Here is a 13,901-nt window from a genome sequence, read left to right as displayed (position 1 = left end):
ACTTGGGGATCAGTGGATACAAGTCTAAACCAGAAGGCGCAGAAAAACAATCTAACAATGGCGCAGAGGCCATGTGCATTAGCAGTGATGGGAGAAGTTACTATATCTTGTGACTCAGAAGACTTCTTCGAAGAAAAATAGGTTGCACAAACCTGAGCCTAACACTAGATAGCAGACGTAAATACAGCATGTGTGTGTGTACAGCTACAACATTCCACCAGCAAGTGTTAACAGTCCTCCAAAGTACATCTATGAGTGGCAATCGGATTTATTCATTTTACGCACAAATATGCGCCCTGATTAGAGAAGCCTTTGCCTGCTTTATTCATGGTTGCAACATATTGAAACCCAAACAGATAAAACTAATAAAATTCCTGCCATTTCAGAAGTTCCTAGTCACCCAACTGTTCGGTCCCTCTCCATGACTGACCAGTCATTGCTTACACCACTGCCTGCCTTACCCTCTTCCACTAACTCGTCTTTTGTTGTTGATGGCCCCTCTAATATGCAGGCAGTGTTCCATCGGCTTTAACATATTGTATTAACATTCCCTCTGACGCTTTCCAGGCAGCCGGTGCACAGGATGCCCTACTGTCTTTACCTGAACTAACAGCGTCACCTGTTATGAATTTGCCTCCTGAAGCCTGTCTATATGTTGTGATACTGACAAATGTTCTGATTTTATCACACAGGATATCCAGGAATGCTTTACAATTGAACAAAGTAATACTTTGGTTGTCAAATATCTGGGCTTTAACATGTCTCCTTAGGAGGTCTTGTTTGTGAGAAGGATGGCATGGACTAGTCCACTTCCAAAATTGTGCCAAAGAATGACCATGTGGTTATTAACTTCAGAAACCCCAAGTATGCAAGAAATCTTGTTACAATCCCCATATTGGCCTGTTAGCCATGAGACAATCAACATTTTACATTTGTCGTTTTTATATAAACCTTTTTATTAAAGCTCTAAGCCCGAATGTCCTACTGTTAATATTTGCTTTCTCTGACGCTGGTTAGTACGGTGTCTTTCTTCAACATATTTCAACCACTGGAGTGTCTAGAATCAACAGGATCAAAGCCAAATTCCTTGGCTCTTCTCACTCATAATACGGATGGGTCTACCTTTGTATGCTCCTCTAGCAGTAATCAGGCAACTCGAAGTATGATTAGTTGAAACATTTCCCGTATCTCCTCTTAAATTACTAATTAACGCTGCCAGTCATTTGTTAAATCATATAACATTGTGATGTTTCAGGAGACTTGCGGCACAGCTGACCATACTTGTGAAGGTTTTACTTGTTATTCATTGCCCTCTGTACAATATTCCTCAGGCAAAGCTATAACGGGTCTCATTTTGGTTTAAGGTATCACTGAAAAGTTACATTATATATATTAATTCTAACTATGAGGGAATTCAAGTGTATTCAGTAAACTAGTTCGGAAATGTTAATTTTTTTAAGTGTATTTAGTGTTCTGTTGTAGAGGACCTAAATTTTAAAATAGGTTTAAGGATCTCGTTTTGGGATACTTTTTATCTAATCCATTTCACCATCAGATTCGGAATAATCTCTGCTTTTTAATTATGTTGTTTTGAGAGATCTGGTGAATGTTCAAGAAGCAGCAGGGGGCGATAAGCTAATTCCTACATTTTCTGGTTGTGGTGTTCAATTATTAACTATATTTTTGTCTCTAAGAATATGTACAATTTTATGTTTGAGAGGTGTATCCAGGTCACCGATTAATGTGATCATAGTACTATCAGTTCAGTTCCCTGTGCCCAATTACGATATTCTTGCAGAGGATTATTTCATAGCTCAATTAAAAACAACAGGTTGAGAATCAATTAGAAACTTCCTTATCCTCCCAAATTTTAGCTCAATTTTTTTAAAAAAGAGCTTAGCCTGCTACTATCTGTGCTCATCTCTGGAACATATCCCCCAATATATTAGGGGTGCTATTATTGACCTTAGGGATTCCATCAAGAGTATGCGTCATAACCCAGTTAGTGCTATTAATCTTAGCTGGACGTATTCTGTGTGCTCCCAGGCTAACACGAGGTTACATCAGCTCTGGCAGGATGCACCAAGAAGAGAGATGAAACAACCAGTTTCTAGAGCCTGTTATAAGTTCCTCTCAAGAGGAGGGAAATCTAAATCAGAACAGAGTACTGGCAGTACCTGAAGGCTGTGTGTAAATTAAAACACAAAATTGTTCTGGATGTAGTCAATTCTAACAAATATGATATTGCCCTTACACCACCTTTCGGTGCGCATATCGTTACCGATCAGTGGGTGAGTCATTCTGAAAACATCTACCACTATGCTGATCCAGATAATAAAATTAAAAAAATTATATTCACATCACAGACCCCGACCGCGACCCTTTTACTCTTAATATGCTTGTAATTTACTGCAGTAGTTTTTGCCATACTAGACAGATCTTTTGGTAAAGCCCCTCATCCAGATGGTGTCCACATTGCCTCGTATAAATCTGACAATGAGCTTTGATCCATGCAAATTAATTATGAACATTTTGAGTAAGCTAGCATAAGTGAACTTCCTAGTTCATGGCATTCCACTACTGTTGGCCCTGTTTTTAAGAAGGGCTGCCTCAAGATGCCCGGTGCTATAAGTCGATCTCATATCGACGGAGGTAAAAGTGGTAGGAAGAAATGTACTGCACAGAATTCTGGCCTGGGAATCTGATTTAGACATTCTGACTGATGTGCACTATGGGTTTAGGGAGGTTTTGGGGACTATGAACAATGCTTAAATCTGTATATTATTATTATTATTAGTTAGTTTAATGTAGCTAAACAGATCTATGTTCATCTGGTTTTTATGGACCTAAGTAGTGCATTGAATCTCATGACCCGGTCCAAAATCTAACATTTTAGCACAAGTGGGTCTCGATATAACTTCAGTTGACCTTTTGCGGGCTTCGGACACCGATCTCTCAGCATAAGTTAGATGTGGTGATCAGGGTGAGTGCACAAAATAATTTAAATTGGATATAGGAGTTAGCCAGGGCTGTTCAAGCACCATTCTAACTTATATAATAACAATCTTAACTTGTGCTGGCTTTAGGAAAGGCAGGCTATGTCCCAAGTAAATTTTTGACCCATGCTGGTATTATTTTAGGCAGATGATAGTTTTATTTTCCAGTACCCCAAATTATTGTAAACATTTAATTGATGCCTTGGTTTTATTTATGGAGGACCTGGAGACAAATTTCTGTAAAAACCACATTATGGCTTGCGGACCAAAGAATATGAAATCTAGAAGCTTTTCTGTAAAAGAAAAAGCAAGTGACAAAAGTGCACCAATTTTCTTATCTGGAGTTGCATTTCATTCTACCAGCTTGTGGGCACCGTCTTATCCTAATATGAGTAGCATTTTGCTAGGCTGTGTGGATTTTGTATAACTTTTTGTCAAACACAGGTAGCAAGGCACTCCCCACATTACTTGATATCTATAAAATTAAATGCTTGCTGACTTTAACATATGGTGCTAGCGTATGGAATTACTGTCCGTAGATAAAACTTCAAAAAGAAGAAAATAAATTTTGCCTGCGCTTTCTAGTGTTAACCTCTCAACAGTTCTCATTATTTTAGCCATGTCAATTAGATTTAACTTATATTGAGGATCTTAGAAAGCTGGCCCCTATGCGTTTGTGAACATCGGTATAGACCAACCACAAACCTAGACTAAAATAAAATATATATTATTGAAGATTGTCTAAATTGTTCTACGGGCCTCAATATTCTGTGGCTCCTATACATCAGAACCGTGGTGGAAGAGTTGGTTATCCGGTCCAATTGTGGTGGAAGAGATGGTTATCTGGTCCCTATTTTTATATCTCATTTCAATTATAAAAAAGATAGGGGCTAGGTAAAGAAGATTTTCCTGGAACGCAGGCAGAATCTGAGAGAACTATGTCAAAAGAATGATCCGATGCACATTAATTTTCTCTCTGTGGGTATATTTTCTCCAAGCCAGACACCTATGGTGGGTTAAGGTTAGTGCTACTTTGAATTCCTGTTCTATTTGGGTTTGATTTTGCTTATTTAATTAAATTTCTTCAGTACTGAGGAAGCCGAGGTATGACTCACCTGTTGACGAAACACGTGTTGGCTGAATTCTTCTTTGGTAGATGTACAATTCCAATAATGTTTGGGATTTTCATTGGCTATGTGAAAGTCAACAATTTTCGTATTTGAAGACTATTGGATTACACCTCCTTTGGTCGAACATGAATTAAAGTGGATTTATATTCATTTACTGTTGGATGAACATGGATTTATTCTTACTATTCGAGTGCTCGGATCATTCTGTTGATAGTTTGTCCCCCCTTCTCCTTTTGAGGGACTTATTAGTGTTGCTTGGTAACAGACTCTGTTCCCTTAGAGCACCATTCAAGATACTTGGGTTTTCTACTTTCTCCATACGTATTGCAGAGCGCCTATTCTTGTGTTTAACCGGTTTACCAGATTGTTATAATTAATCTGAGAGACCGAGGAATTGTCAAAGTCTTAACTGAAGGAACTGATTTGGGTTTGTACTTGCGATTAAATGTCTCATAAAACTATGCTACATTTTGGTTTTTTTGTACTTTTGTTTAGCTGCTTACAAGCAGATTCTTAATCCCTTTGTTGAATCATAATGGATTTTATAGTTGTGGTCCTGCACTATGTTTTCTTTTTTTTTTTTAAACGCAATAAGGAAATCTAATTTGTTCTGCTATGGGCGGTTCTGTAAAATTTGCTTTTCATAATTGTAATTTTATGATGTTTCAACCTTAATGCCATTTGGGATGTGAATGCTTTTATAATAATGATTCTGTAATCTGTACTTTTATGATTTTATAATAAATGGATGAGGATTTTTTGTTTGACTGACTGACCAAAAACAAACTATATTCAAGCTTAGTGGTGGGCAAGTCAAGCAAGGTTCGAAGCTGGCTAGAACCAGAAGTTTGGCTCAAGTTAAAAGTATGCCTAAGTCTCAGCCCTTGTCCAAAGGATACTGGCTCAAAAACAGATGGAGACAAACACACAAGTCAATGCCCCACTCCCCGTTTTTTTTTTTTAAGGAAAAACTTTTAAAAGGCAAGACGCCCGAGAAGATATATAAAATATGCTTTTTTTCTTTGACTTAATGCTGGCCCATACATTTTTTCTTGGTAGGAAGCTTCACTTCACATTTGTTTCTTGAAAACCTGGAAACCAGACCATCTTTCATGGGATCTCTGAGGAAGCTGTTCTGCTATTCTATTTAACTGCCATCGTTAAGCTGCTGAGCCACATCTAAAATGACTGTTGTTGTTACATCAGTGGAAGCCAGTAACGTTAAAATAAAAGTCATGTGTGCTGTCTCTCACTTAATATTGCAATTTTTCGGAAAAGACTTACATATACAAGATATACAATTTATATTTATGAAATAAATATTCACATTAACATTACATAATTATACTGTACTAAATACTGGCTGATGAGGGATGAAACCCCAAAATCGGTCCCAGGACGCTTGTTTACAGTCCAGGGGGGACCTGGTCTGGCAGTTTGGGCTGGATTGTTCTCATGGGAGCAGGGCCAAGACTGATTTGCATATGGGCTTGTTTAAACTGGAATGGCATGGGGAGCAAAAAAATCGACGGATTTAGGCCCAGAACTCTGTACTGTGGGGGAATGTTTGACATTGGTCAACATTCTGTCCATCAATTGTTCTTTCTGCTTTTGTCACATATAACTACAACATTAACCGTATTTGAAACGCATGTGACAGCTCATATTTTTCCAGGCTCATCAGGACGCAGAGATATGCCAGATTGTGTCCAAGTTTGTTTAGTAAATATTTTCGTCACTCAAAGCTCTGCCAAAACAATTTGATGTATAGAATATAATGCATTAAAAGTAAATACTATCACATTTAGATGAAATAATATATTAATTTTTTATGATTAGAGCATCATATTTTTACACAGCATTTCTTTTTGTGATCTACATGCACAATGTTTCAATGGACCAGCTCAGTTCGTGCTTGGTCTCTTGCGGCCAAACCAGAACCCTGGTTCGAGCTTTATTGCTGGCTTGTGCAACTCTACTCAAACTCTCGAACAGAGGAAAGGGGAGTAGGTTTTCCGTAACACATTTTTGAGAATAATCAGTTAAGTTACAAGTATTAAAAGTAAACTTTGCTTTCAATTTGTAATCGCATTTCTTGTGTCATTCATTATGAGGACTTTACATAGCTAGGCCCGTCAATATTGTGAATCCAATCCAATAGCACGTGTATTGTTCTGGGACATACCTTCAGTGAGGCAAGTGGGTGCTCTGGTCCAAGTAAACTCCAGTGAAAGGCAGCCAAATCTTCATCAGGTAAAATGTGATTCCCTAACACAAATAAGCAAATGAAAAAAGAAATACAGATAATGATTTGCCTTTTTTGTACTGGGAGTATGCCTTGAAGTATGTCAACAGTATCGCCAAATTAGTTTAAGGTCTCCATCAACAATTACATTCAAGTTAATGCAGAAATAACATCAGAAAAAGTATTTCCGAGCAATACTTCATATGCAATTATAGCTAATAAATAATTGTTGTAGGATGGCATAAAAACCTTAAGCACATGAATAAAAAGCTCAGTCATTAGGTGTCGTAGTGCTAGAGAGCTCTACTCAGACATACCTTACATGAGGCTAGAGAGGCCGTTAAATCGGTCTTAGGTCATCATGCCTGAAATCACAATAATTTATAAATATAAAAAAAAAAAACATGTAAACAGAGCTACTTTGATTAGCCTCTTGTACCTTTAGCCTGCTCATCTGCCATTTAAATTTTTCTTCCATACCCCACAGCATACATCATGAGACAGTACAGATAGTGGGTCAATAAATTTGCGAGAGTTTTTTCCAATTCTATTTTCTTTCTGAATGTTTTAGGCTGCCCTTGTGCGTTTAAACTATCGATAAACTTTACACTAATTTAAAGCCAATAGTACCTTTTCTAGCACTACAAATAATCATTTAACAATGATCTATATTATAACTGAAAAGGACTTCTTTACCTGTTCCAGGATACCTGCAAGGAAGTACCCGTGATTTCAATTATGCTTACAAGCGATGGTTAATATGCTTTGGAATTTACATTTTTTATTGCAAGTATCGGAACACCAGGTTTAGACAGACTTTTTTTTTAATGGGAAATATGCTTGCAATAAAAAAGTTCATAAAAAAAGAAGCATATCAGCACCTTACTAGAGCCAGACCTATTGTCTTTGCCAGAGCATGTTGTGCCATACTAATGTCCAGGAGCTGAGCATCATTACGCTACTGCCCACACCAAACCTACCCCTTTACATAATCAAAAGCAAAATCCCAAAAATAAACTACTAAAACTAATATTTAAAAAAAAAAAATGTTTTTCGTCTTTTAAGAAAACAACAACTAGCAGCCCGTCCCGACCTTGTCCGGGAGCAATCAGGCTTCCCCGACCCCCGCCTGCCCCAACATTGCCCAGCAGCCCAGGCCCGTTTATGGAGGTAAGCCACAAATTGCACGTTTTAATCCTTTAGTTTTTGTCAGCATTCAGATCTAGATTATGTGACTGTGACAGAGCGCATGCACTTCTTTTACTTAAATGCAAGCGAAACAGGAAAGAACTGCTTTAGGGTAGTAAGTGCCTGCACTTTAAATTTGCATATCTAGCTCCGGCTCTGAGTCACTCCTAGAGGAGCGCATAAATCAGTGACAACAGCGTCATATTAAACATATCGGTAAAAAGACTGACATACTAATGAGACTGTCGTTATGCCAGTTTCGTTAAAATGACATTGCGTTCCAAAGTCTTTGGGAAAAAATGTTGTTTCCCGTACAGCCTGCCTACAGCCGAGAGAGAGGACAGGTGTGCGCATCTCACTGTCCCAAAATTCAGAGCGAGGGATTTCCATGTGAGAATAAATAAGGATGGGACTGTTGGCTCACTTCCTGAGGTAACTTCTGCGCTGTGAATGGAAATGGAATCGGATCTGGGCGCTGAGTGAAAGGGTCCGAAATTCATACATCACCACACAGGACCATGCACATTTCGAAGAAGTTGCGCGCGTACCCAGACCCCGCCTTCCCCAACATTGTCCCCCGGAGCCTTACCACAGTCGCCGCTCCGCTGCTGCTCACCGCCTGTGTGCCGCTCGCCTCGCGCTCCTGGACGCCGCTCCTCCCCCGCTCCTGACGTCAGCACGCAGGTCGCGGCCGGCGCTACTTCGAGGGGACTACTTTTTTTAAATGTACATTTTTTAAATATAACGTATTTTTTAAATTTATATAGCCTATGTCCATCTGGACACCCTGAGGATTCCAACGATGTATCGGGTGTGTGGATCGGCGCTGTGGTTCCCGAGTTTACCTGCCTCAAAGCCTAAAAGTTCTTCCTTTATAATAGTAGTATAGATAGTTAATTTAGATTTCCATTATTCAACATTTTAAAACTACTGGGAATATGTGAAATATGCACATATTTACACCCAAAAACCGTTTTGGAGGTGTTCTTCAAACAAATTAGACAGTCTGAGATGGTGGAAATGGCAAGGTTTTTTGTTTTTTTAAATCGGTTACTCCTTGTAATACACTTTGTTCCCGCTAAACACTTCATTATTTACCTGCAATATTTGTGGTTAAATAATTTATTGGAGCTATTTTGACACTCTTTTTAGGTCTTGCCTAGGCAGCACCTGCGCCGTATCTTTCAGACATACTGTATTGAGGATATGGGCATGAAGCTCTGCTCACTTTCTGCCCATCTTTTTATTTGACTCCTGTCACTGTCCTCTACAAACTGTGGCTTTTCATTGGTCAATAGGCTTAGTAGTCTATCCTTAGTACCGCATTTTCTCTTCTTGTAATCTACCATGAGAACATCCCCCTATTGCAGGTGTTGTTACTCGGTACATTTTAATCACGGCTCTGAGCACTATTTTCTTAAATAACCTTTCTTCGACCTGCCATTGCTGGCAGGAAATGCTCACTTGCAGCCTTTTTTTTTTTTTTTACCGGCACCCTTTGGGGATGCGGACCTGTAGCATATAATCCAAGGAATCCGGTAAAGTTGAAGTAGGTGTTTATTAACTTATAACTCCACCCAGCGTACGAAGCATCCCTTCCATGGAAAGCAAGAACGGTCACTGACTAGCATCGTTCGAACTTCCACAAAACGGATGCACAATGCGTGAGCTACATATTCAAGGCATAACAATATACATAGTAATACAAGAGGCATCACGTGCAAAACACGCGCGTGGACAATTCGAATACAATAAAGCATTGCGCGCTACCCGTGCGATGCATGCTTAGCACTACACGACCTTTCTTTATGCTGGCTAGCCATATTTACTGTAACAAACAAAGTCTTATTTTTTTTTTTTTAAAGCTCTCCAAGCCGTACTTTCACTTTTCATTTCAGCTGCGCCCCTTTCTTCGGAAAACAGGCAACTAAGTTTGTCCGCTGTTTTTGGCTGTGGCGGCTCACAGTGTGTGGTGTAATTTCCGTGGGAAAAGCTCGAAGGTGCAGGTACAGCCCATTGTTTTCATACGCCGCTGGCATTGCCAGTTTGCAAGTAGTGCACTAAACAAGAACTAGACAAGCGTTTGCAATTCAATAGGTCTCGCATTACTGAAAGTTTGAGCTACTGGCGCTGCTAATAATAATGCAACGCCAAAAGCTCACGCTTTCAGTAATGCAAGACCTATTGCATTGAAAATTCTGGTTAAGATCAGGCATTAGCAAAATCCATTGGATTTTTCCAAAATTATATGTATAATATAATATACTTATATGGGCTTTCAGCCACTGCTCTTCATCATTCATCTGTTATTCACATTTTAACTTCCGCTCACAACCGCATACGGCACAGCAATGGGTAGACGACTTCAGCCACTGACTAACTTCACTGGTAGTGCCTGCATTCCTCCCTTTCACAAGAAACACATACACAAAGCAGATCCCTTAGGTGTCTGGGACTATTATGGCAATGAGTACTACTCAAGACATCCCCAAAACATTAACATCCCCAAACAAAAACAAGCATTGTCAAACAATAAGCTCTCACCCATGAGATGTTTTCCCACCTATAGCCATGGTTGTTGTAGAATGGGAGGGGTACTTGCCCAGAGGAGAGCCACTGGCAGTCCATAGATGCTCACTGACTGCATCTTTGGCAATGAACACCACCTGGTAAGAAAAGAACTGGGATTGGAGGTTGCCCAGGGCACCTCAATTTATTTTCTCCCAGGACGACCCAAAAACAGGTTTCTAGGGGTATGCTCCTTAAACAGCATTTACAGTGCAGATACAGTGACCCAGTGAAAGTGTAATAAACAGGAGGGTATGCAATCCGCACTTGTAGGTCCAGTGGGTCAGGGTTTACCTGCTTCGAGAGGAGAGCACCCCAAGACTGACCCTGGGGAGGCCACTTCTGACTAGAGGCGCTGCCTGCGCTGCCATAGAGACGGCGGACAGGAGAAGTGAGAAAAAAAAAACCTCCCTAAATGACCCAGCCAGAGTGTGTCACCCTTGAGAGGACTGACACCTCCCCAGAAATCCTGGACTGCCAGGCACCTGGTCACTGGAGGGGCAGCTCTCACTCTGAGAAACGTAAGAGGCCAAACGAGTAAGTAGAGGACTTCTTACCAGCCCCACATTTGCAAATACTGTCCAACCAAGCCACCAGATTGGAGGCAACACCAGGAAGCGAGTGGCCACACCAACAGCTGCCAGAGGAATCTGTTGGTTGATAGCCTTTTGGGCACAGCTTGCCATGGGTGGGGGCTAGAGCCTGGGATAGAGGGCAGAATGTACTACATCACATTGCTGGCCATGGTGGTACTATCCACCTACTGAGATGCACCTGTGAGCAAGTTATGGTTAGTCGCCTCACAGGTAGGGTCTGCAGCCAGGGAGAAAGGTTTCCAGTGGGCAGGGCAAAGGCTAGGTAAAGTGGTACAGAGGGGTACAGGTAGGTTCAAAGTGACATAGAAAAGACTAGTGCCACTGCAGAAGCAGCGAACTGTTCCAATTCCATTGCCTGAGCAGAGGCCATCAAGGAAATTAGTTAGTCTACCCTAACTCTTGGCCGAGGGCGGCCTGTACAGGAAATCCACATTTTCCGTGTGTCACCCCGTATTTTTCAACTTTCAAATGGATCGTATGTTTTTTTGCTGACCCTAGAACTCAGTGCACTTTACCCCTACCAGCCAGTGGTAGAGCGCTTGTGTTCTTCCTTTAAACACTATCTAATTGGTATGATCCAATTTTTTATATTTAACTTATCAGGCTTCTCCAACAAGTAGCTCATGAGCAACTGGAAGCTTTCTAACTAACTGCATTAGCTCTCCTATGGGCAGTCATCCCAACTAAATAAGAAGCTTTTGCATGGTCAAATTAATAAAAGTAAATAAAAAATGAGTGTAGTCAAAAAAGAAAATGTTTTTATTTTTAGAACTCACAAGTGAGGTTTGGAGAAAAACTAGAAAATTTCCAAAATGCAATAAAAGTTGGTATTTGAGTGATAAATTATGTGGCATTGGGGATAAAAGTTACTTACCTGTACACTGTGGTTCTCAAGTATTGTTATCTTTCATAGATTCACATGCTTGTATCTTCCCCGTCGCCATGGTGAGAGTCTAGCGGTAATTAGAAAAGAAGTACCATAGAATTACATAAGAAACATCCAGAAGTAGAGACAAACGTTGGCAGTCGTCAGCGTCCTTATGTAGGTCCAACCTTCGACCAATCACAGACCAGCCCAAGACCTCAGCTCACCAGACTTCAGATTTCGAGAACAAGTGTGCTAAGTTAAAGAAGTAGATCAGAAGTGGCAAGTCTCGACGGGGAGGAGGGAGGGCTGCATGTGAATCTATTAAAGATAATACTGGAGAACCACAGTGTACAGGTAAGTAACTTATTTTTTCTCCAGTGTTGAATCTTTCATAGATTCACATGTTTGTATCAGAGTAGTTAGCATTGTAAAACCATAGATTGCAGCTAGGTGAAGCCCTTCTTTTGCCAGAAGAGACATATGGAACACATGATAATCTTTATAAATTATGCATTAAAACGAATCAAACAATTCATAACTGACCATCAAGTACACAAGACCAAATTGAAATAATAGATATGACAACACTGTACCTTAGGCAAAAAGATTTCTCAAGACAGCTTGACCCACAGCAGTGTCCTCTTTCCATGCAGAGTCTATGCAGTAATGCTTAATAAATGTATGCACGCTGGCCCATGTTGCTGCTCTACAAATGTCTGGAAGCGATACACCTGCAAACAATGCTGTAGAAGCTGCCATCTTCCTTGTTAAGCGTGCAGATACCTTCGCAGATAAAGGTTTTCCAGCCTTGCTGTGGCAGAACACAATCGCCGAGGAAATCCAACGTGCGATACTGTTTCTTGAAAGGGCTTGACCCTTTCTAGGTGATGTAAAGGACACAAACAACTCACATGCATTTTTAGGAGCAACCTCTTTGTTACTAAAGCCACTTCTCCCTCCCTCACCTCCTGTGAACTCATCTGCCTCAATGTCACCAGCGAGGGCAAACCTATATGCTCTCTACATGTCATCTACCACCCACCCGGGGACAACCTCACCTTCACCCAACAACTCATGGACACGATCTCCACCAATTCCGGACGGCAGAACACTCATATCAACCTGGGTGACCTCAATCTCCATTTGAACGATCACAATGGTGCAGTGGTGAATAGTCTTAAAACTTTCCTCAACGCGCTTGACCTCACCCAAATCTGCAACAGCCCGACCCATGACAAAGGCTCTATACTCGACCTTATCATCGCCAAAGAAGACTCCACCCAACTGGGGGCAATCCAACCCTGTGACTGGTCAGACCACCACATTATCACATTCTTCATCAACGAAAAAGTTAAACTTAACCCGGCTCAACCCACCAAATCCAAGATTTGGAAAAGGGACCTGAAGAAACTCAACCCAAACTCCCTACCTGCCCACAGCTGCAATCTCCTCCTTCCCCCTACTAGCGCCTCAGACGTACAATCTCTGACCAACCTCTACCTCAACTCTATGACCTCAATAATCAACGAAGCCGCCCCCTGCAACTGAAGAGAGTCTCCACCAAGAACTCTAACCCATGGTATGATGCTAGACTCAACGACGATAGGCGTGCCATGCGAATGGCAGAGCGCACCTGGAGATCAGTCCCCTCAGCACTGCACCTTAAAACTCTTAAGAAAAAGAGAAACGCCTACTTTAGGAAAATCAAACGCTCAAAAATGGATTTCTTCAGCCTCCAGCTCGATCTGGCAAAAAAACGCCTAAAAAAACTGTTTGACCTAGTCAAAACTCAAACCAAGGAACAACCTCTACAATCAAACAGCACAACAAGCGACATACCATCCTGTGAAGACTTCTCTGCTTTCTTTGAGCTAAAGACTGATAACATAAGAAGCGATCTCTTCAATGATGTAAGACGCTACTCCAGCCCCAACAACATAACTTCCACTCAACCTAAAAACAACGCGGCCTGGTCTTCCTTCGACACCTACTCAGAAGAAACAATTAACAAACTGCTCGGCACCTTGAAACCCTCTAATCACCTCACAGACCCCTTACCTGCTAATGCTGTAAAAGTCTTCATCCCCCTACTCCTCCCACTTTGGACTAAAATCATTAACAGCTCCCTTCAACAAGGACTCATCCCTGACTCCCTCAAGGTGGGACAAGTCACGCCTCTAATCAAGAAACCTACAGCTGACCCTTCTGACCTGAACAATTACCGCCCTATCACCAATATCCCCACCCTGGCCAAACTGCTGGAAAAATGCGTACAACTCCAACTGACAAAACACATCGATCAATTTGACC

General features: G+C 41.0%; 1 protein-coding gene across 2 annotated transcripts in view; it reads right to left on the bottom strand.

Annotated features, from left to right (window-relative positions):
- Positions 1-13,901, bottom strand: part of FAM120A (family with sequence similarity 120 member A) — a 453,805-nt gene that overhangs the window by 303,280 nt on the left and 136,624 nt on the right. For both annotated transcript variants that reach the window (XM_086939166.1, XM_086939165.1), the window contains exon 3: positions 6,312-6,394. In XM_086939166.1, the coding sequence (XP_086795292.1) occupies positions 6,312-6,394 (83 nt within the window). The remainder of the gene's footprint in view (positions 1-6,311; positions 6,395-13,901) is intronic.

Source organism: Lissotriton vulgaris, chromosome 9 (assembly GCF_964263255.1).
Source record: "Lissotriton vulgaris chromosome 9, aLisVul1.2, whole genome shotgun sequence".
Taxonomy (NCBI): domain Eukaryota; kingdom Metazoa; phylum Chordata; class Amphibia; order Caudata; family Salamandridae; genus Lissotriton; species Lissotriton vulgaris.
The sequence above is the reverse complement of the archived record's forward strand: the minus strand, read 5'-3'. Positions and strand labels throughout refer to the sequence as shown.